The 24,005-nt window shown below is 52.7% G+C and overlaps 2 protein-coding genes and 1 pseudogene across 2 annotated transcripts; all 3 read left to right on the forward strand.

The window, feature by feature from the left end:
• Positions 1 to 4: 4 nt before the first annotated feature.
• AOC2 (amine oxidase copper containing 2) lies at positions 5 to 5,977 on the forward strand. The gene is made up of 4 exons (XM_069603796.1): positions 5 to 2,469; positions 4,379 to 4,664; positions 4,901 to 5,030; positions 5,313 to 5,977. The coding sequence occupies exons 1-4, from the start codon at positions 882 to 884 to the stop codon at positions 5,577 to 5,579; spliced, it is 2,271 nt and encodes a 756-aa protein (XP_069459897.1). The 5' UTR covers positions 5 to 881; the 3' UTR covers positions 5,580 to 5,977.
• Positions 5,978 to 6,183: 206 nt separating this feature from the next.
• On the forward strand, positions 6,184 to 13,332 carry AOC3 (amine oxidase copper containing 3). The gene is made up of 4 exons (XM_069603790.1): positions 6,184 to 8,223; positions 9,702 to 9,987; positions 10,492 to 10,621; positions 11,521 to 13,332. The coding sequence occupies exons 1-4, from the start codon at positions 6,624 to 6,626 to the stop codon at positions 11,794 to 11,796; spliced, it is 2,292 nt and encodes a 763-aa protein (XP_069459891.1). The 5' UTR covers positions 6,184 to 6,623; the 3' UTR covers positions 11,797 to 13,332.
• Positions 13,333 to 19,418: 6,086 nt separating this feature from the next.
• Positions 19,419 to 23,512, forward strand: LOC138447598 (primary amine oxidase, lung isozyme-like; annotated as a pseudogene).
• Positions 23,513 to 24,005: the final 493 nt, after the last annotated feature.

Genomic DNA, 24,005 nt, shown 5'->3' on the forward strand with positions numbered 1-24,005 from the left:
TTGCAGAGTAGTGTACTGATATCCAATGATCTGGGATCCATCGTCTTTACAAAAAAAAAGACTTAAGGTCTTGAATGGTGGAGGAACATCTCTTCTATTCTATTTCAGAGATCAGTACCTGTAGCTGACCATTTTTGAATGCCTGCCCAGTGTCAGGCTCTGTGAAGCACTTTATCTGCATGATCACATTTATTCTCCATGAATCTCTAGGGTAGTTTTATCCCTTCTTTATAGATCAGGACACTGAGTCTCATGATAAGTAAGTCCCCTGAGGTCACGCCGCTTCGGGACCTGCGATTGATATACAATTGCTGTGGCCAGGTCTTCACCACTCATTTCTCAACCGACTAGATGGAAGAGGCCTGAGACTACAGATCAAGGGCTTGGCCTTAGGCATCTGGCAGAACACAGTGCTTACTGCTGAACTGGGCAGTGGATCCTGGAAATACTGGGGGTAGTGCCTGCCAGAAGGTAGGAAAGTGGCCAGAGTGGTTGCATGTAGCTCATAGGACTTGATCAGGCATCTAGGATTTGCATTCTTCCTCAGACCCATTCTGGGCAGTAGGTAGAGTTTAGCGTGTATACAAATGCCCTCTAATCTGCTCTAAATGATGGCGCTTGGGAGTGGGTACTGACCGTGCTGTTGGGAGGAGTTCAGAGATGGGCCAGGGCGATGCACGTGGAAGTCGTACCTTGAGCCAAACCACAGAGCAGAAAATTGGAGCAGAATTATATAAATCAAGGTCAGAAATTTCCCGTCCAACCCACAGGGTGGAGTTTTCGCTATTCCTATCCATCCTCCTGAATATAAACCCTGATTTGATGTCAGTAACTGGAAGGAGCAGCTGGTGGGACTCTCCTTTCAGCTCTCAGCATTCACCATGAATCCCAAGGTAGTCCTCGTGTTCCTGGCACTGTCTCTCATCACCATCTGTGCCCTGACCTATGTCTTGCTGACCAGCCGTGGTGGCTCCAGCCTGCCTCCCCGCTGCCCCTCTGTATCCCCCCGTGCCCAGCCCTGGACACACCCTGACCACAGCCAGCTGTTTGCAGACCTGAGCCGAGAAGAGCTGATGGCTGTGATGAGCTTCCTGACCCAGCAGCTGGGGCCAGACCTGGTGGATGCAGCCCAGGCCCGACCCTCAGACAACTGCGTCTTCTCAGTAGAGCTGCAGCTGCCCCCCAAGGCTGCAGCCCTGGCCCACCTGGACAGGGGGAGCCCCCCACCTGCCCGGGAGGCACTGGCCATCGTCTTCTTTGGCAAACAACTGCAGCCCAATGTGACTGAGCTGTTGGTGGGGCCGCTGCCCCAGCCCTCCTACATGCGGGATGTGACCGTGGAGCGTCATGGGGGCCCCCTGCCGTATCACCGACGCCCCGTGCTGGCAACCGAATCTGCCCAGATGTGGATGCATCTGAAAGAGGTGGAGTTCCCCAAGGCGCCAGTCTTCTTGGCTTCTGTCTTCAACTATAATGGCTCCACTTTGGCGGCTCTGCATGCCACCCCTCGTGGCTTGCGCTCAGGGGACCGTGCTACCTGGATAGCCCTCTACCATAACGTCTCAGGTGTCGGGATTTTTCTTCACCCCGTGGGGCTCGAGCTACTGCTGGACCATAGGGCTCTGGACCCTGGCTACTGGGCTGTCCAGCAGGTTTTCTACCTCGGCCACTACTATGCAGACTTGGGTCAGTTGGAATGGGAATTTAAGGCTGGCCGGCTGGACGTGGTTAGAGTTCCTCTACCCCTGCCAGATGGGGCCTCATCCCTCCGCTCCCGGGTCTCCCCAGGTCCTCTCCCACCTCTCGAGTTCTCACCTCAGGGCTCCCGGTACAGCGTCCAAGGGCACCTGGTGGAGTCTTTCCTCTGGACATTTACCTTTGGCCATGGGGCATTCAGTGGCATGAGAATTTTTGATGTTCGGTTCAAGGGTGAGCGAGTGGCCTATGAAGTCAGTGTCCAGGAGTGTGTGTCTATCTATGGTGCCGATTCGCCCAAGACCATGATGACCAGATACCTTGATAGCAGCTATGGACTTGGCCGTCACAGCCGGGGCTTGGTGCGGGGAGTAGACTGCCCCTATCAGTCTACCATGGTGGACACCCACGTATTGGTGGGTCAAGGGGCAGTCCAGCTACTCCCAGGGGCTGTGTGTGTATTTGAGGAGGCCCAGGGACTCCCCCTCCGAAGGCACCACAATCAGCTTCAGAGTCATTTCTATGGTGGTTTGGCTGGCTCGGCCCTCGTAGTCAGGTCTGTGTCCTCTGTAGGCAACTATGACTACATTTGGGACTTTGTATTGCACCCAAATGGGGCACTCGAAGGGCGGGTCCATGCCACGGGCTACATCAACACAGCTTTCCTGAGCGGGGGAGAGGAGAGCCTCCTCTTTGGGAACCGCGTTGGGGAGCGAGTGCTGGGGGCGGTGCACACACATGCCTTCCACTTCAAGCTGGACCTGGATGTGGCAGGTGAGTGCCCCGGGGGATGAGGACGGAGAGTTGGGGTGGGCCAGAGGGAAGGGAGACCCCCCACATCAAGCCCAAAGAGGTAACAGGGTGGCATTCCAGTACCACAGTTTCTTGTGGCAACAGCAGGGACTGATGTGAGTGTTTTGACTGCAGTCAGCCTAGATGCTGGGTCTACTGGGGGTTTAGCAGAAGATAGGATTCCATTGCCTGGCCCCTCTGACCTGCAATTTTAAAATGAAACAGTGGCTGTGCTGGGCTAGCTGGCTGCCTTAGCCTGTCTGTGGGTAGGGAACTGGCCTTGTCAGGCTGGATGCAGCTGGAGTTGGGGCTCTGAGTTCTTCATTATTCTGAGAGTGGAGGTGGGGAAAGCAAGGGGATGAGCAGAGGTAGGAAGCAGCGTCTAAAGACGTTTATAGAGTGGAGGTAGTGCTGGGGCCTGAGAGAGGGAGGCGCTGGCTGGGGGCTGCTCCCACAGGATTTCAGACGACTGGGGAGACAGCATAGGGGCCCAGGCGCCTTCTGGGGAGGCCCAGCCCATTCCTGCCAGCACGCGTCATCACAATAGGCTCTCCAGTGACATGGCAGGCCTGCAACAGGCTTGACGCAAATGTAGAGGGATTTCTCAAGTAGGGCTCTAAACACCAAGGAGACTTTCTCCTCTTGACAGTTTTTGGTCCAGTTCAGAAAATAATTAACCAAATCAGACTGTTTGCCCAGAGAGAAAATTTGGAATCCTCCAGACCCTGTCTATTTTACAGTTACGGAGATCGAGGAGGGTGGAGGGAGATGGGTCAGAAAGTGGCTGCCCCCGTATAATGCACTGTAACTCGGCATGTTTCCTGTGAAACATTTTCATATCCTCTTGAGTATAAAGACGGCACATGTGCCTCTGTGTGTGTGTGTGGTGTGGAGGTGGAGGGGAGGAGAGCTAAGAAAAGAGCACGATGGAAATGCTAGTATTAACTAGATTATTCTTTGACAAATTCGGTATATGACTATTTTCTGATCTGAAGTTTTCTCTCCAGCACTTTGATGTTAAAGACCCTTGTCTTAGGACGTAAAATCAAGTAACACTTACTGGATCCTTAGAGCATGCCTCGCAGGCTCGTGCTGTGGGCCAGAGGCTGTGTCAGGCGCCTGCACACAGCTCCCTTGTGCCAGCACCTTCATGGAAGTCAGACTGGAAGGAACTGACAGTCTGAACCTGCAGAAAGAGTATACCCTTTCAGGGCTCACCCCAGACAATTTAAAGATACAAATGTATTTATTTGTGAAAAAGACAAAGTGGTCCCTGCCAAATTGAGAAGAGAAGAAAAACAAAGTTTCAGAGTCAGGAGGAGTATGCAGGGCGCCAGAAGAGGGGATCAGGTTTTTCCAGCCAGCTTCTCCAAGACAAAAATCCCTTTCATAGTTAGAAGAATGTTGTTAGCCACCTGTGTGTGCTTTTCCATTTATGGAGCTCAGCCATAGAGCAACTTTTTTTATGCCTAGTGTAGAGATTCACAAGGTGAACCATATTTGCTTCACTACAGAGAAGCAAATATTTGGTCCAAGGTCTATTGGATAGACCAGGGCCCAGAACTTTCTGCAGTGATAGAAATACATGCCTGCCTTGTCCAGTCTGTTAGCCACCAACCATAGGTAGCTGTTGAGCACTTGGAAGGTAGCTAGTGTGACTGAGGAACGGAGGTTTTAAATTGAAAGCTGCTTGTAACCGGTGGTAGCTATTGGACAGGGCAGGTTCAAGGAAGATCAGCTAGCCCTCAAGTCCAGATCTGGCTCCCAGCGCAGAGTGCTGTCTGCTGGGCTCTGCAGCCCTTTTTCAGGCCAGTGCAGTGGGCATCACAGAGATGACAAGGGACCTGTCTCACCTGGTGTGGAACTCCTCTCCCTCCCCTCACCCTGGCAGGGCTGAAAAACTGGGTGGTAGCTGAAGACGTGGTGTTTAAACCTGTGGCAGCCCCTTGGAGTCCGGAGCACCAACTGCAGCGCCCACAGCTGACTCGGCAGGTCCTGGGAAGGGAGGACCTGACGGCTTTTTTCTTGGGAAGCCCCCTTCCCCGCTACCTTTACTTGGCTAGCAACCAGACTAATGCCTGGGGTCATCAGCGCGGGTACCGAATCCAGATCCACAGCCCTCTTGGCATACACATGCCGCTGGACAGCACCATGGAGAGGGCCCTCAGCTGGGGGAGGTGAGGAGGGCCCCGGGGAACTGGGTGGTAGGGAAGGGCTGGTCCCCTTCCCATCCCAGGTCTTAAGGGACCCCAGCTCACTAACCTCAGTGGAGCCTTCACCCCCGGATCTCTCAGATCCAAGCAGATAATGGGACGGGAATCAGTCTCACACAGAACCTGATCCAAAGGCTATCTGGGCTGTCCAGGCCCTTGATGTTTCCTGACACTGCCCTTCCTACAACATTCCTGGTCAGATACCAGCTTGTGGTGACCCGGAGGAAGGAGGAGGAGTCCCAGAGCAGCAGCATCTATTACCAGAATGACATCTGGACAGCCACTGCGGCCTTTGCTGACTTCATCAACAATGAGACCCTCTTAGGAGAGGTTGGTAGCCCTAGGGGCAGAGGACCAGGGCTCCCCTGAGCCTAGTGTCACGGCTGTAGGATGGAGGGAATGGTAGCTGTTAGATTAGGGGCCAGCGAGTCCCCTGATGACCAACATGGCTCTTCCCTCCGAGGGCGAGGTTAGCTCTGGGACCAAACTACAGCTGCTAACATGGATGAGAAGCCTGTTATTTGGGCCTGGGGCCAGAGACTGGGGATTGCGGCTGAGGGGAGGTTCTCTGGGTCTTGTCTCCAAAATCTCCAGCTCCTCCTCTTCCTGCAGGACCTGGTGGCTTGGGTTACAGCCAGCTTCCTGCACATCCCCCACGCTGAGGATGTCCCCAACACAGTGACTCTGGGGAACAGAGTTGGCTTCTTACTCCGACCCTATAACTTCTTTGATGAGGACCCCTCCATCTTCTCCCCTGGCAGTGTCTACTTTGAGAAAGGCCAGGATGCTGGGCTCTGTAGTGTGAATCACGTGGCCTGCATTCCCCGCCTGGCAGCCTGTGTCCCGGACCTGCCGCCTTTCTCTTACCAAGACTTGTAGCCCTGAGTGTATAGAGGAACATGGGCAGGGCAGGGTGGTGGTGGTGCTAAGACCTGTACCTTCCTTCCTATTTCCACTTCCTGCTCTCCTGACACTCGACCCTTGGGAAATAGCCTCCTACCACATAAACCCCCATATACCCTGTTGGTAAACTCCTGTTTCTAGTTCATTGTCTTAAAAATGATGGATTTATACAAATGATGCCGTTATTAAAATATTCAGGCAAAAAAAAAACCACAAATCCTACCACTCAGAAATAGCTGGTATTCACATTTGGTGAACGTTATACCAGACATTTCTTTATGTATGTGCATTGAAATGGAAAAATAGAATTTTTTTTTAAAACCTCATGGTGTGTGTAATTTATAATAAAGAGTATTATGAAATTTTTACTTGAATTTCTTCTGTTTGACTCTTGAAGTATCTAGAATCCCCCAGAGAATATTAGGGATTCTGGCCAGGGAAATTAGCCAGGGAGGAGAGGGGGCAAGGGGGACAGACCTGGCCAAGAAATGCTGCTTGGGAAACTGAAGGGGGGGTGGGGGTGGGGGTTCTTGGAAGGAGGACAATAGTTCCAGTCGCAGGAAAGGAAACATCTGGCCCTGGGAAAGTGGGGGCTGGGGAAAGAAGAGGGGTTGAGGGGGCCAAGGGGCTGCCCCCCTCTGGCATTTCTATGCATTTCTATGCTCATTCTGGTTAGCAGCATTATTTTGAAATCTCTACCACCCCTTCCCCATACACCAGATCTCCCTTGACCCAGAGAGCAGAATCTGAATTGGGAGTCTGGAAGACAAAGCCATGTAAGGTCTGTGGAAATCGCTGCTGCCCTGCCTTAGTCCCGCCCCCGCTGCCCCAGCCGCCCCACCCCGCCCCCAGCCTTCCCATGCTCTTCCCACCTTCTGTTTCCTTTGCATTGGAATACTGAAAACCTCAGCCAGAGTCCAGGAACCCTCAATACAGGGGCCAGAAGAGACCCTCTTCTGCTGGCCTGAGAACGCAAGTTTCCAGTTTGCTTCAATCCTCTGTCTCTGTAATCACGGGACCATGAACCAGAAGACCACCCTGGTGCTCCTCGCTCTGGCTGTCATCACCATCTTTGCCTTGGTGTGTGTCTTACTAGCTGGCAGGGGAGGAGATGGGGGTGAAGCCAGCCAACCTCACTACTGCCCCTCCGGAACCCCCAGTGTCCAGCCCTGGACACACCCTGACCACAGCCAGCTGTTTGCAGACCTGAGCCGAGAAGAGCTGAGGGCTGTGATGAGCTTCCTGACCCAGAAGCTGGGGCGAGACCTGGTGGATGCAGCCCAGGCCCGACCCTCAGACAACTGCATCTTCTCAGTAGAGCTGCAGCTGCCCCCCAAGGCGGCAGCCCTGGCCCACCTGGACAGGGGGAGCCCCCCACCTGCCCGGGAGGCACTGGCCATCGTCTTCTTTGGCAAACAACTGCAGCCCAATGTGACTGAGCTGTTGGTGGGGCCACTGCCCCAGCCCTCCTACATGCGGGATGTGACCGTGGAGCGTCATGGGGGCCCCCTGCCCTACTACCGACGCCCCGTGCTTCTCCGAGAGTACCTGGACATAGACCAGATGATCTTCGACAGAGAGCTGCCCAAGGCTGCTGGTGTCCTCCACCACTGCTGCTCCTACAGACAAGGAGGAGGGAACCTGGTGACCATGACCACAGCCCCCCGCGGTTTGCAATCAGGGGACAGGGCCACCTGGTTTGGCCTCTACTACAACATCTCAGGGGCTGGGTACTATCCGCACCCTGTGGGGTTGGAGCTGCTGGTAGACCACAAGGCTCTGGACCCTGCCCAGTGGACCATCCAGAAGGTGTTCTTTCAGGGCCGCTACTATGAGAGTCTGGCCCAGCTGGAGGAGCAGTTTGAGGCTGGCCAGGTGAATGTGGTGGTGATCCCAAACAACGGCACAGGTGGGTCCTGGTCCCTGAAGTCCCAGGTGCCCCCGGGTCCAGCTCCCCCTCTGCAGTTCCATCCTCAGGGCGCCCGCTTCAGTGTCCAGGGCAGTCAAGTGACCTCCTCATTGTGGACTTTCTCCTTTGGCCTTGGAGCTTTCAGTGGTCCTAGGATCTTTGACATTCGATTCCAAGGAGAACGACTGGCTTATGAGATCAGCCTGCAAGAGGCCGTGGCTATTTATGGTGGGAATACCCCAGCAGCAATGCTCACTCGCTATATGGATGGCTGCTTTGGCATGGGCAAGTTCGCCACGCCCCTGACCCGAGGGGTGGACTGTCCCTATCTGGCCACCTATGTGGACTGGCACTTCCTTCTGGAGTCCCAAGCCCCCAGGACACTACACGATGCCTTTTGTGTGTTTGAGCAGAACCAGGGCCTGCCCCTGAGGCGACACCATTCAGATTTTGTTTCCCACTATTTTGGGGGCGTTGTGGAGACAGTGCTGGTCTTCAGATCTGTGTCGACCTTGCTCAACTATGACTATGTGTGGGATTTGGTCTTCCACCCCAACGGGGCCATAGAAGTCAAATTCCATGCCACGGGCTACATCAGCTCAGCGTTCCTCTTTGGTGCTGCCCGAAAATACGGAAACCAGGTTCGGGAGAACACACTGGGCACCGTCCATACCCACAGTGCCCACTACAAAGTGGATCTGGATGTGGGAGGTAAGACGTGCTGGCAGAGGCATTGATTCTGGACAGGGGGTTGAGGAGTTGTCACTATTTGCTTTGGGTTTGATGGAGGTTTTCCAGGAAAGGAAGATGTGGGTATGCAGTTTTGGAGTTTCGTGCTTTCTCTTAGCTGGATGGGAGAGAATTGACTGTTGAATTTCCCTGTGATCTTAGCTCACTGGCTGGGTGCAGAGATGCCAGACTCCATCCACATGACCTCATCAGAAAATCTTGGGAAACAGCTAAGCTTAGAGAAGAGACAGTATCCAGGCTAAGGGTCCTCTTTGCCCTCTTCCCTCCCTGGCACCTATACGGGTCCCACTTGAGTGAGGCAGACATTTGTTTTTTTAGCTTATCTGTGTCTGCCTGCAGCGCTGGTGTTGGGGAAGATCTGGGTGCATTCTGCTGAGTCCCTGGCACATGTAGGCCAGCTCTGGATATCCCCAGGAGCACATTTCCTTGGCAAGTGGGCCCTCTTTCTCCTTGAGTTTTCATCTCTGGGCATAATACATTTAAACGTGAAGGATAGAGAGGATACTGTGGAATATTCCAAAAAGTTTCTGGAGTTGGTGGTCACAGAGAGCCAAGGTAATGGGATATTTAGGAGTCCATGGCATTTCACTGTTGTTCCCCACATTGACTTCATCACCAGATTTTTCTTTCTGTTCTGCTGCTGGATATCTCCAACCCATCTCCTGGCCTTACTGTCAGTCCCCTCTGGTGCTAGGCCTCTCTCTTTGCTACTTCGACTCCAGGGTTCACCCTGTGCTCAGAGGGACCTACAAGCCCAGGACAGCCTGCTCCCTCACACATTTCCCAGTTTCCCCATCACTAATGGATTCCCAACTGCAAAAGGACCACCAAGGCCTGTCCTCTCAGAGGGCAGCTGCCACCTGCCTTCCGGATTCTTCCCTATGCTGTTTTAGCCACACTCTCACCCTCTGTGTCCCTGGAAACACACACAATAGGTGAAAATTGGGCTTCTTTGCTTTTGCTCCTCTTTTGCTCCAGCCTTGAATACCTTGCCATGCCATCTCGGATGGTGACATCCTTAAGGCCAGGCTGCAACGTGGACCAGAACTGCCTCTCTTCCTGCCTATACCTGGGTTCCTCTAACTGTGAATATTGAATGTGCTCCTCTCACACTGTAGGCTCATTAGGGCTTGGCTTTCCTTTGACTTCTGTGAGAGCAGAAGGATAAGGTTACATTCGTCAGAGTGTCCCCAGCCCTGAGCACAGGTGTCTTCACTAATAAGTGTGAAACAAGGAAGGAGGGAAATTCTCGAAGAAATATTTCAGAGGTTACCAGCTTTGGCTGAAAGATGTAGAGATCCTGGGATGAGGGGAGGGAAGCAGGGGACACACTCAGTCTGGTCTTCTCCTTGGCCCCGACTCTGAAGCCAGGTGCAGGCAGAGTCCGTGGGGTGGGGCAGCTGCCTGACCAGCCCTTCCTCATCCTCTCACCCCTCCAGGACTGGAGAACTGGGTCTGGGCTGAGGACATGGCTTTTGTCCCCGCGACGGTACCCTGGAGACCTGAGCACCAGACACAGAGGCTGCAGGTGACCCGGAAGCAGCTGGAGACCGAGGAGCAGGCTGCCTTCCCTCTGGGAGGGGCCTCCCCTCGCTACCTGTACCTGGCCAGCAAGCAAAACAACAAGTGGGGACACCCTCGCGGCTATCGCATCCAGACAGTCAGCTTTGCTGGGGGGCCGCTGCCCCAGAACAGCTCCATGGAGAGAGCAGTCAGCTGGGGGAGGTGGGTGATGCGTACTGTTGGAGGTGGGTGGATGAGATCAGAAGCGCATGTTGGGAGGGGCAGTTGGGAACCCAGCTCCCATTCTACACAAGGTGAGGTAAGAGCACAAAACATTTCCTGGTTATCAAATGGCCTACAGTAGACACATGGTCCCCCTGGAAGGCTAGGGCCCAGGCAGATAAGTCTTTCCTGTTTTCCTGATGCTGTGAAATCCAAAGTGATCAACAGGAAAAGGACATGAAAAGATGTTGGGCTCAGGTCGAAAAGAAAAGAAAGACAAAGAAAAAGATCAGCCAAGTACTGTATCTTAAAAAAAAAAATGTTGGCCACCCACTAGGTGGGATGTGGGATGTGCAGGAAAACGGCTGCACACTCTAGGGTGACATCACGGTGAGGGTGTGGATGAGCTGGGAAGCTGAGGTCCATGGGCTCGGCTCCCTTCCATGATGATCAGGCAGCAGGACAGGGACAGTGACCATGGACCCCTGACCAGAACATCTCTAGGTACCAGCTGGCCGTGACCCAGAGGAAGGAGACAGAGCCCAGCAGCTCCAGCGTCTTCAACCAGAATGACCCCTGGACTCCCACCGTGGACTTTGCTGACTTCATCAACAACGAGACAATTGCTGGAAAGGTCAGCTGACTGTGGGACGGAGATCCGCCCCACCTTCCCTTGGTGGGGGGGCCTGAAAACCCGTGATCACCTGGGGGGCTGAGCTGACTCCTGCTTCTGTGCTTTTGTGGATCTGCTCACTACTTGTGGGGGGAACTTCCTAAGCTGGGGTTCATCTGCAGACCCTGGCTCGAGAGGCAGCAACTCTCTCAGTCTCTGCTTGTGGACTGAGTCCTTTAAGGGCCCCAGGATTCAGAAGGGCTGGAATGACCACCTCTCTTACACCTAAAACTTCTCTGCTTCTGTCTTCACCACTAAAGGATTAATTTCCAAATGCTGAACTTTTCTGTCACCCAAACCTGATCTGCTCTCCTCCATTCTCCTTCCTTTGGTTACAGTTTGGGAACTCTCCCAGAGTCAGGGGAGGTGCTGAAGTAGCCTGTGGTTGTCACCATTTCTCTTGGGATGGGTCGGCTGATGGCAATGTGATGGGAAATGTCAGAAATGGCACTTGCAGGCTGGGACATTGGAGGCTGGTGTTGCTCCTAATATGAACTTGATTATTTATGCTTTGACTTCTAGGCTACTATGAAAAAAACATTTAAAGATTTAAAGCCCTCTAGAATGATGGTGATGCTGGGAGGGACTGGGGGCAAAAGGAAAAGGGGACGACAGAGAATGAGATGGCTGGATGGCATCACTGACTTGATGGACATGAGTTTGGGTAAACTTCAGAAGTTGGTGATGGACAGGGAGGCCTGGTGTGCTGCGATTAATGGGGACACAAAGAGTCGGACACAACTGAATGACTGGACTGAACTGAACTGAGAGTGATGGTGGACTCCCAAAGTGAATCCTGTGGGAGGCAGAGGTGTCCTTAGCAGCACCAGGCTTCATGACCCTCTTTCTTCCCCCACTAGGACTTGGTGGCCTGGGTGACAGCTGGTTTCCTGCACATCCCACATGCAGAGGACATTCCAAACACGGTGACAGTGGGGAATGGTGTGGGCTTCTTCCTGCGACCCTACAACTTCTTTGACGAGGACCCCTCCATCAATTCTGCTGACTCCATCTACTTCCGGGAGGACCAGGATGCTGGGTCCTGTGAGGTGAACTCCCTGGCTTGCCTGCCCAAGGCTCCTGCCTGTGCCCCTGATCTCCCTGACTTCTCCCACGCGGGCTTCTTCCAGAACTAGGTGTTCCCTGGGATGGGGAATGAGAATGGAGCTCCAGGGTCTGGGAGTGTGGGGAGAAGGGCCAGGAACTGGGGAGCCTGTGCCCTCTTCTCCCTCCTCACCTCCCAGGGTCCTCTCTCTCCTCCATCGTCCTCCCTTGCTTACCGCCTCGCTGGGATCATCCTGAAGCTATGCTGCCTGAATCAGGGGCTTCTCAGCTCTGTGCACCCCAACAAGCTGGGTTCCTGTCACAGAGGAGAGGAATGGTCAGATGAGAGTCTGGAGTCATGGTTACACCTTTCTAGGAGACTCCTCGGTTTGGTGGTTTTCATTTTCTTTTCTTTGGTCTTTGCTTTCTGCTTTCCCCAGATCGTTTTAGGCCATGCCAGGTCTCTCCAGAGAATCCCCAGTCCTCACCTGGGAGGAGAGGATGCGGGGTCTCTCTGGGGCTGGTTGCCTAGAGGCCCTGGGCAGGGTTCCTGGCAGGCTTGTGAATCCAGGAGTCCAGCTGGAAGGGGCTCTTTGGCACATGTTTCCTCTCATCCTGGTCCTCCTTCTCCCTCTTCCTTCTCGCCTCACCTCCTCCCGTTCTTACCTATTCTTATAACCTGGGATTTACCTCCCAGCCCTGAGGAGATGTTCCTCAGCTCTCACTTTTCAACTCTGGTCTCCTCCTCTGACTCTAGGCCCGTGGAAGTCTGAAAATGCAAGGGCCATCTAGCTTGAGAGGACAGCCCCCGTCTGTCTCCCTGTGTCTGGGAGCTGCCCCTTCCCCCAGTCCTGGGGCAGGGTGTTTCCCCACAGTTCTTCCTGCCCATGTGTATAGGCCTGTCTTGCGTCCTCTTGCAGAGGATGCTCATGGAGACAGCAGCAGCTCTAGTTAGCACTGGAGGTGGTTTGTGGGTGCAGTGGTAATGAGGAGTGGTCATTTTGTGCCAGGTGTGTGGTGTGACCAGTGTCCTCTGAACTTGGCAATAGCCAACATGGGAGACTGGGTGAGAGCCAAGGGTGAGAAGCAGAAAGACCAGTAACACCATGCCATGGGGGTGTGGGGCGAGGGGCTGACCCATCACGTGTGAGCATGCAAATGAGCCAGGGCCTCTGGGGGTGGAGTCTCCCCCACAGGCTGTCCCTTCAGGATCCGGGGTCTCTCCACTAATGTCCAGAGATCGGACATAATAGAACTCTGCTTCCCTAGAAGATTTGTTAAGTAAGTTCTAATATGGCTTGACAAAGCAATACTCTGCAGCTATAAAACTATATCTTTTTATACAAATTACTCTTCTAAAGAGCAAGGCAATGCACAGAATTGTGGACCGGGCACCTCCATTTGTGTTTTATGGGGGAGGATCATATAAATCCATATTTTCATATCTTATAGATGCATATTCAGAAGACACGGGTAACCCTGGTTGCCTCTGTGAAGAGGAACCAGGAGGTAGGGACTTGGGAGGGAGACTTGATACTACATATCTTTTGTACATTTTGAATTTTGAACCATGTGACTGTATTACCTATTCATTTATTATTATTCAAATAATAAATGGGGCTAAATAAGTTCTGACTTCATTCTTTAAAGTAACTTGTCTTTTGGGAAGGGGTAGGGTGGGGGGCGCATATTGTGCCCAGGGACTCAATTTTTCAAGTGTTTGAGACCCAGAGAAATGGGTATGGCCTCTGTTCTTAGTCACTCAAGCATAGCTAATTCTTTATGACTGCATGGCCTGTAGCCTACCAGGCTCCTCCATGGATGGACTTTTCCAGGTAAGAATACTGGAGCGTGTTTCCTTTTTTTTTCTCCAGGGAATCTTCCTGACCTAGGGATAGAACCTGGATCTCCTGCATGGCACAGAGGTGTGGCCTCTGGTGACCGCTTTGCCTCTTCTTGCCTGTATATCTCCAGGAAAAAATGTTAAATGTCAAGAAATCTCTTTTGCTGTCTCTTGCTCATTTTCCTTGTCTGCCTCACTTCAAAGAGGGGGAATGAGAGGCAATGGGGAGGGGTGCCTTCCACCTGCTGGAAGCCCAGGCAGGGCTGGGCAGTGAGGGACAGGAAACAGATTTCACATGCTGTTCAGCTTCTCACCTGAGGGAGTCACATCCAGGGGGCACACACAGCACAGAAGCTTCTGCTCCCTTCTGTCCTGCTCCAGGCCCAGGTTCACTTCTGGGACAAAGGTGGATGAAGGTGAGCTGGACAGAAGCTAGGTTCCAAAGAACAGGGAGAAAGCCCTCAGTCAGGAGAGAGGGCCAGTGCTGGGTGGGTGAATTTATAACATGACCTGAAATGAAAGTCAGAGTGACAGAGGACAGGGCTGGAGGGAAAGAGAGGCTAAGGACTGAGACGGAGGAGAAAAATGGGTGCTGTGGCCTCTGCGGCTCAGATACTGACTTGATGCCTCTTCTTTCTCTGATCTGAGTCATTGAACTTCTCCACGACGGGCTTTTGCTGTTGTCTCCACCTCCTCTTGGCTCCTGTTTCTGATCCCTTGCACAACAGTCAGTGCTGGAGGCAAGAGGAAGAAAGAAATGCGGTGTCCACTGCTCCCCCACCCTGGGTGAATATGTTGCAAGTCATTGCCTTGAGTCCCATGTCTAGACCTAGGCTGTGAGTGTTTGCAAGTGGTGAGTGTGCCTGTGAGTGTGTGTGGGTGCTCGCTTACAGCTTTTTTTAAAGTGTTGTTGTTGTTATTGTTGTTTTCTAATATTTTTCTTTCTTTCTTTCTTTGGCTGTGGCATGAAGGATCTTCAGTCTTAGTTGTAGCATGTGGGATCTAGTTCCCCAACCAGGGATTCAACCAAGGGTCCCTGCACTGGGAGCAGGGGAATGTTACCCACTGGACCATCTGAGAAGTCCCAGGCATTGCTATATTTAGGAGCACTTACCACCTAGCAGGTTCAGTTACTGATTAAGGTAAAATCCCAGCCAAAAATCAGTAGTAGTTTGTGTGGTGATGAGATATTAATAATTGTGTAGAAGATCCTTGTATACCTTAAACAACGCTTGGTGGGTTTGGAAAAAGGGGATACCCTTAACCAAATAAAAAACATGTATGAGGTCCTGCTGACAACTTCTCTGATGAGACTTACCAGTGAGAATCAGCTACCGTTTCCAGTATTCTTGCCTGAAGAATCCCAAGGACACAGGAGCTTGGCGAACTACAGTCCATAGGGTCGTGAAGAGTTGGACTCGAATCGACTTAGCACAGCACCTATCAGTGAGAATGGGCTCGTTAATTCTACAGCCTGTTTACTTGTTTTAAGGGGAAACCCACCCCTCCAGCTGCTCCCAAAAGGTTCTCTCTCATTTATCCAACCCTCTCCCTTCCCTTTAAATCTCTCCCTCTTGACTGGCTCTTGACTCACCTCTCGTTAAGTCTCTGCCAGGACCCTGACTCTCCAGGACAGGGTCTTCCCTCAGCTTGTGCTTCTCAGATGCCTTCCTCCAAGGAGAGCTCTACTTTTCCCGCCTCCAGCTTCCCTTCTCCACCCAGTCCCTCCTTATCCTGCTCTTCCAAATGCTGATGCAGAATCACAGTCCCTTCCAGCTGCCACTTTCTGGACTTCTGGGTGGCATTGGTCCTCTGATTAGTCCCCACTGAAAACTTTCTCCTGTCGTGACCTCCTCCCAATCTGACCCCTCCGAGGGCATGCTGGCTGCTTCTTAGGCTCCTATGCAAGCCCCTTTGCCTCTGCTGTGCCCACAACCTGCTCAGCCCCACACATGGACATCTTCTGGACTGTGGCCCTGCTCCTCTCTCCCCTCTGCAGAGTCCTCTCTGGGTGATCTCAGGCTTCCTATCTTCATGCGTTAGTGGCTCAGTCATGTCAATTCTTTGCCACCCCATAGACTATAGCCTGCCAGGCTCCTCTGTCCATGGAATTCTCCAGGCAAGAATACTGGAGTGGGTGGTCATTTCTTTCTCTGGGGAATCTTCCCAACCCAGGGATCAAACCTAGGTCTCCCATATTGCAGGCAGGTTCGTTATCATCTGAGCCAGTGACTACCTTTTGTGCTGGTACTGCTGTTGCTGATGCTAAGTCGCTTCAGTCGTGTCCCATTCTGTGTGACCCCATAGACGGCAGCCCACCAGGCTCCCCCGTCCCTGGGATTCTCCAGGCAAGAACACTGGAGTGGGTTGCCATTTCCTTCTCCAATGCATGAAAGTGAAAAGTGAAAGTGAAGTCGCTCAGTCGTGTCCGACTCTTAGCAACCCCATGGACTGACGCAAATCTCTGTTTCTAGCCTAGAGGCTGTTCTCCGGCCTTTGAAACCTTTAGACCCAATGCCCCTTTTTCTGGGCATGTATGCTGGGGCTCCCACAGGAACCTCACCTCAAACTTGTTGGAATCCTCCTTCAACTTGCGGCTCTTCTTGTAGGTCCTTCTTCCGGAGAAAGCCCCTCACCCTCCCAAGTCACCCAATGGAAACCTGGTGTCCTTGTGCCACCAAAGAGTCTGGATCCTTTCTCACGCACCCACCCAGTCAGACACCACGTCCTGTCGACACCCCCGGCCACATTGCTCAGATTCCTCACTTCTCTGTCCTGGAGGCCACTGGCCTCATCTGACCCTTTGCCTCCTGTCGCTGTCCTCGCTTCTGTCTTTCACACACTTGGTGCTCTCTCAGCACTGAAGCCAGAGCTGTACCCCTGGGGTGCAGATCAGAGTACAGTGACCTGGGCATCCGGGGCGGATCCACGGGCCTCATGGGGACTCCGGGACAGCAGGCAGGCTCAGGCAGCACGTTCTGGGGCCCAGCCTGGGGACTGGGGATGGCACCTGGCTCCCTGGAATCCAGTCACCTTCAGCACATTTACACAGGCTGTGGGCAAGTTTGTCCAAAGGGCAATAAGACTTGCTGGAGGAAGCAGGATGTGTAGCTGCTTTCCCCTGAGTAACTGTCCAACAGGAACACCTTTCAACAGTTGTTTACGGTGTGTGATATGGTGGTGGTGAGCCTAGGATGACACGAGTTCAGAGGGAGCCATGTGACAGCAAGACGCTTCTAGAGAAGGTGGGCAGAGGGGCACCTTCTGCTACATCCGTTCCTCCTCAAGGTCCGGCCAAAGCTCTCCCTCCCTCTCCCTGATCATTACTCCCTCTCCTCTTGGAAAGAAAGTCATGACCAACCAAGATAGCATATTCAAAAGCAGAGACATTACTTTGCCAACAAAGGTCCGTCTAGTCAAGGCTATGGTTTTTCCTGTGGTCATGTATGGATGTGAGAGTTGGACTCTGAAGAAAGCTGAACCTCAACGAATTGATGCTTTTGAACTGTGGTGTTAGAGAAGACTCTTGCGAGTCCCTTAGACTGCAAGGAGATCCAACCACTCCATCCTAAAGGAGATCAGTCCTGGGTGTTCATTGGAAGGACTGATGCTAAAGCTGAAACTCCAATACTTTGGCCACCTCATGCAAAGAGTTAATTCATTGGAAAAGACTCTGATGCTGGGAGGGTTTTGGGGCAGGAGGAGAAGGGGATGACAGCAGATGAGATGGCTGGATGGCATCACCGACTCGATGGACCTGAGTTTGAGTGAACTCCAGGAGCTGGTGATGGACAGGGAGGCCTGGTGTGCTGCAATTCATGGGGTTGCAAAGAGTTGGACATGACTGAGTAACTGAACTGAACTGAACTGAGGAGACCTGGGGATTCCCCACCAGAGTGGACATTCTTGATCTGTGATTGGTAACACTGGTCGGGACAAAAAGTGTTCCTCTTGACAATGTGTTCTAAGCTGGGAGGAAACACCACCACTTATCAAAGGATCCAGAATGAAGTTCCTGGGCTGGAAAGGCTTGCGGTGGGGCCAGGGCTGGGTTTGACCTTAGATTCTGTCCCCTCTTTATTACGAAGTCCACATGAACCATTTCAAACTGAGACAGGCTAGGGCCTGAGTTCCTATACTGGAGTGCTTGCACTTGGCACCTGGACAAATATCTCCTTGAGCAACAGAGTACAAACAACCTGTAACAAACTGAAAATATCTGCAAGCACTGGGCAGTCCCCGCAGTTACAAAAAACACAGAAACGTATTGCTGCTTCTGAGGTGAAAAGAGAAGAGCAGGTGTTGGGCATGACCCCTGCACACAGCACCACCAAAGGGGTGGGCAGACCACCTAAGCCAGCCCTCAGTCCGCTCCACGGATCTGCCCCAACTCTTACTCCACTGAAGGAACCAGGCCACAGAGGGCAAGCAAGGGAACCTGTTTTGTTCTTGCTCCTTCCTGCTGCAGCTTGAGTACCACTTAACTCATTTGATTTACTTCACCGGCCTCTTATTAATACAATTGATGTAAGAGTCCGAGGATCCAGGTTGGTCACAAAATGAACAGCATGTGGAATTTGCATATCAAAATAGAGCTGGTTGCAGAAGCAGCTGGTATCTGGAGATGACCTTTCTGAGGTTGATTTCCCTGATTTCACAGTGCCCAGATTCCTGTCTTTCTGCAAGGCCTACTTTGCTTAAGACCCACACACTGCACAAGCCTTCCTGACCTGACCTCTTCTGCTGTCCCACCGACTCCTGTCTCCACCTCACACCCAATGCACTGACCTCGGCCATTTCCTGCCCATGCCAGGTGCTTCAAGGTACCTTTGCACCTTCTGATCCTTTTGGCTGGGATGTACTGTCCATTCTCCTCCAGCAAACATACTCTGTCTGCAAGGCCATCTCAGGTGCCTTCTGGGAAAGTGGTCTTGGACAAGTCCAGGCTGGAAAGGTCTTCCCCCAGTTCACCAGGGAAGCATGTCCCATCTCTGGATCCTCAGTCTCTCCTGGTTCCCTCAGGACCTGGCTGAACAGAAGATGGTGTCTATGTCACATCACCTGCCTGACAATGGAGATGGCTTTGCTCTCTGCTTCTGCAGCATTCTGGAAAAGGGTTTCCTGGGGATGAAGGCTGTGGACAGCGAGGTTAAATTCAGAGCCAGGGTGTTATGCCCCTGACGTCTGATGTGGTCCATCAGTTCTGCTCGGGGGGCGGCGGCAGGGGAGGCCTCTGTAAGCTGCAAGTTCCCACCCACTCCAGCTTCTGAATGGATTCACTCCCCTCAGGCTCTCCTCTAGTGACTGAGGGAGTTCAGGACCTCCAAGATGTTGACCGGGCTCAGCTCTTTAGACCCCCCAGCTCCCCACAGGTGATCGGTGTTCTCAGCATGACTCTCCAGGCTCCTATACAAGTCAGAAGGGTTCTGGCTGCTGCATGGGAGCCCTCATCAGAGGGCTTCATGGACTAGAGGAAGGAAGGCGGAATCTGGCTGGATGGCTGAACACAGGAGTTTGGCTTGCAGCCATGTAGCAGGGAGCAAGGTTCCATCGAGAGAGTGGAAAAAGAGCCCCAGGACCCTCACTTCTACCACTTCCTCCCTCCAGCTGTGTCTCCCATACCCATCCCACTGTTGTTCCCCAACAGTGAAGCTGAGTGTTTGATTTGAAACAGGAGGACAGAGGCTGCCATGGGCCACTTAAAATTCAGTTTATAACCTCAGCTGCATCTTCTGACCTGGCCTGACCTGCCTCGCTTCAACCTCCAACCACTGCCAACACTCCTTCCTCAGCTGCTTGTCTTTAGTGTACAATAGTGCGTTGACCCAAAGCACAACTCAAAGACAGGAACCTACAGACACTGAAGGAGGCACTGTGCACCCGGTTCTGTCGGTCTGTGCATCATGCCTGCTGCACTCCAAATCAAGAGCCTGAAGACAGTCAGAGCTTAAGCGATGTTCATTTTTATTATTCTGTCCTTGTGGACTCCTCTGGTGATGGGCAGGGAGGAAGGTGGTTCTGGGAGTGAGGTGGGCGTTGGGAAGCAATGTCATCCCAGCCTGTCTCCTCCCTGCCTCTCTGGATCCCTCAGTGTCCAGCCCTGGACACACCCTGACCACAGCCAGCTGTTTGCAGACCTGAGCCGGGAAGAGCTGATGGCTGTGATGAGCTTCCTGACCCAGCAGCTGGGGCCAGACCTGGTGGATGCAGCCCAGGCCCGACCCTCAGACAACTGCGTCTTCTCAGTAGAACTGCAACTGCCCCCCAAGGCTGCAGCCCTGGCCCACCTGGACAGGGGGAGCCCCCCACCTGCCCAGGAGGCACTGGCCATTGTCTTCTTTGGCAAACAACCCCAGCCCAATGTGACTGAGCTGTTGGTGGGGCCGCTGCCCCAGCCCTCCTACATGCGGGATGTGACCGTGGAGCGTCATGGGGGTCCCCTGCCCTATTACCGATGCCCCCTGATTTTCCGAGAGTCCCAGGACATAGACCAGATGATCTTCGACAGAGAGCTGCCCAAGGCTGCTGGTGTCCTCCGCCACTGCTGCTCCTACAGACAAGGAGGAAGGAAACTGGTAATGTTGACGACAGCTTCCCGTGGCGTCCAGTCAGGGAACAGGGCCATGTGGTTTGGCCTCTACTACATTTCAGGATTTGGGGTCTACCTGCACCCTGTGGGGTTGGAGCTGCTGGTAGATCACAAGGCTCTGGACCCTGCCCAGTGGACTGTCCAGAAGGTGTTCTTTCAGGGCCGCTACTATGAGAGTCTGGCCCAGCTGGAGGAGCAGTTTGAGGCTGGCCAGGTGAATGTGGTGGTGATCCCAGACAATGGCACAGGTGGGTCCTGGTCCCTGAAGTCCCAGGTGCCCCCGGGTCCAGCTCCCCCTCTGCAGTTCCATCCTCAGGGCGCCCGCTTCAATGTCCAGGGCAGTCAAGTGACCTCCTCATTGTGGACTTTCTCCTTTGGCCTCGGAGCTTTCAGTGGTCCTAGGATCTTTGACGTTCGATTCCAGGGAGAACGGCTGGCTTATGAGATCAGCCTGCAAGAGGTCCTGGTTGTCTATGGTAGGAATACCCTACTTGCAATGGTGAACCCCTACATGGATCGAGGCTTTTGTATGGGCAAGTTCGTCATGCCCCTGACCTGCGACGTCGACTGCCCCTATCTGGCCACCTATGTGGACTGGCACTTCCTTCTGGAGTTCCAAGGCCCCAGGACCCTCTACAATGCCCTTTTGCTTTTGAGCAGAACAAGGGCCTGCCCCTGAGGTGACACCACTCAGATGCGTTTTCTCACTGTTTGGGGGTCTTGTGGAGACAGTGCTGGTCTTCAGATCTGTTTCAACCTTGTTCAACTATGACTATGTGTGGGATGTGATTTTTCACTCCAATGGGGCCATTCAAGTCAAATTCTATGCCACGGGCTTCATCAATTCAGTGTTCCACTTTGGTGCTGCCCGAAGATATGGATACCAGGTTCGGGAGAACACACTGGGCACTGTCCATACCCACACTGCCCACTACAAGGTGGATCTGGATGTGGGAGGTAAGACACCCCAGGGGAGGCACGGATTGCAGTAGAGGGGCCTGAAAGATTGGGGACATCTTTGGGTGAGAGGTGGGAAGCAAGGGACACACTCAGTCTGGCCTTGTCTTTGGCTCCTAATCTGAAGTCAGGAGCAGGCAGACTCCAGAGGGGGCAGGGCAGCTGCCTGACCAGCTGTCGCTCCTCCCTTCTCCTCCGGGAGGGGAAACCTGAGGTCCATGGGCTCGGCTCCCTTCCATGATGATCAGGCTGCAGGACAGGGACAGTGACCATGGACCCCTGACCAGAGCATCTCTAGGTACCAGCTGGCCGTGACCCAGAGGAAGGAGACAGAGCCCCGCAGCTCCAGCATCTTCAATCAGAATGACCCCTGGACTCCTACGGTGGTCTTTGCTGACTTCGTCAACAATGAGACCATTGCTGGAAAGGTCAGCTGACTGTGGGAGATGAGAGAGGGGTGGGGGACACAGAGATCAGCCCCACCTTCTCTTGGGTGGGGCCTGAAAACCCGTGATCACCTGGAGGGCTGAGCTGACTCCTGCTTCTATCCTCTACCTGTGGAGGGAAGCTTCCTAAGCTGGGAGTTCATCTGCAGACCCTGGCTGAGGCTTCAGCCTTTCCTAGAGAGGCAGCAGCTCTCTCAGTCTCAGCTCTGTGGACTGAGTCCTTTAAGGGCCCCAGGGTCAGAAGGGCTGGAATGACCAGGGAAGACTGCATCTCTTATACCTAAAACTTCTCTGCTTCTGTCTTCACCACTCAAGGATTAATTTCTTTTTATTTATTTTTTTAAAAATTTATTTTTATATTTTATTTTAGTATTTTTTAATTTATTTCAATTGGAGGCTAATTACTTTACAATATCGTAGTGGTTTTGCCATACATTGACATGGATCAGCCATGGGTGTACGGTGTTTCCCATCCGGAATCCCCCTACCGGCTCCCTCCCCATCCCATCCCTCTGGGTCATACCAGTGCACCAGCCCTGAGCACCCTGTCTCATGCAGCGAACCTGGACTGGTGATCTGTTTCACATACGATAATATACATGTTTCAATGCTATTCTCTCAAATCATCCCACCTTCACCTTCTCCCACAGAGTCCAAAAGACTCTGTGTTCTATACATCTGTGTCTCTTTTGCTGTCTCGCATATAGGGTTATCATTACCATCTTTCTAAATTCCATATATATTTGTGCACTATATTGGTGTTTTACTTTCTGGCTTACTTCACTCTGTATAATAGGTTCCAGTTTCATCCACCTCATTAGAACTGATTCAAATGTATTATTTTTAATAGCTGAGTAATATTCCATTGTGTATATGTACCACAGCTTTCTTATCCATTCGTCTGCTGATGGACATCTAGGTTGCTTCCGTGTCCTGGCTATTTAAACAGTGCTGTGATGAACATTGGGGTACACGTGTCTCTTTCAATTCTGGTTTCTTCTGTGTGTATGCCCAGCAGTGGGATTGCTGGGTCATATGGCAGTTCTATTTCCAGTTTTTTAAGGAATCTCCACACTGTTATCCATAGTGGCTGTACTAGTTTGCATTCCCATCAACAGTGTAAGAAGATTCCTTTTTCTCCACACCCTCTCCAGTATTTATTGTTAGTAGACTTTTGGATAGCAGCCATTCTGATTGGCGTGAGATGATACAAAGGAATAATTTCTAAATGTCAGCCTTTTCTGTCACCCACAACATGATCTTCCCTCCTCCATTCACCTCCTCTCAGTTACAGTCTGGGAACTCTCACAGAGTCAGGAGAGGTGTTGAAGTAGCCTGTGGGTGTCATCATTTCTCTTGGGATGGGTAGGCTGATGGCGATGTGATGGAAAATGTCAGAGATGGCAGTTGTGGGCTGGGATAGTGGAGGCTGGTGTTACTCCTAACGTGAAGTTTATCCTTTATGCTGTGACTTCTGGGCTACTGTGAAATGTGTCTAAAACTTAAAACCCTCTTGAGTGATGGTGAGTTCCCATAGTGAATTCTGTGGGAGGCAGAGTTGTTCTTAGCAGCGCCAGGCCTCATGACCCTCTTTCTTCCCCAGCTAGGACTTGGTGGCCTGGGTGACAGCTGGTTTCCTGCACATCCCACATGCAGAGGACATTCCCAACACGGTGAGAGTGGGCAACAGTGTGGGCTTCTTTCTGCGACCCTACAACTTCTTTGACGAGGACCCCTCCATCAATTCTGCTGACTCCATCTGCTTCCAAGAAGACCAGGATGCTGGGTCTTGTGAGGTGAACTCCCTGGCTTGCCTGCCCCAGGTTGCTGCCTGTGCCCCTGACCTCCCTGCCTTCTTCCAAGAGGCCTTCTCCTCCTAGGTGTTCCCTGGGATGGGGAATGTGGCTGGGGCCCCAGGGCCAGGGAATGTGCGGAGAAGAAGGGCTGGGAGCTGTGGAGTCTGTGCGCTCTTATCCCTCTTCACCCTCCAGGGTCCTTTCTCTCCTTTGCCTTCCCCTCCCTGCTGGAAGCATCCTGAGCCTGTGCTGCCTGACACAGGGCCGTCTCAGCTCTGTGGACCCCACCCTGCGGGATTCCTGTCGCAGAGAGGAAAGGAATGGCCAGTGGGGGGTCTGGAATGATTATTAAACCTAGCAATCGATTCCTGGTTTTGGTGTGTTTTGCTTTTTTATCCTTTTGTCTTTGGTTTCCTGTGCTCTCAAATCTTTTTAGGCCATGCCAGGTCTCTCCTGAGACTCCCCAGTTCTCACATGGGAGGAGAGGATGGAGGTTCTCTAAGGGGGTGGCTGCCAAATAGGATTCCTGGCAGGACTGTGAATCCAGGAGTCCAGTTGGAAGGGGCTCTTTGGCCCTTGTTTCCTCTCATCCTGGGCCTCCTTCTTCCCTTCCTTCTTGCCCTGCCTTCTCCTGTTCTTACCTGTTCTTCTATCTTGGTATTTACCTCCT

Source organism: Ovis canadensis, chromosome 11 (assembly GCF_042477335.2).
Source record: "Ovis canadensis isolate MfBH-ARS-UI-01 breed Bighorn chromosome 11, ARS-UI_OviCan_v2, whole genome shotgun sequence".
In the NCBI taxonomy this organism is placed as follows: domain Eukaryota; kingdom Metazoa; phylum Chordata; class Mammalia; order Artiodactyla; family Bovidae; genus Ovis; species Ovis canadensis.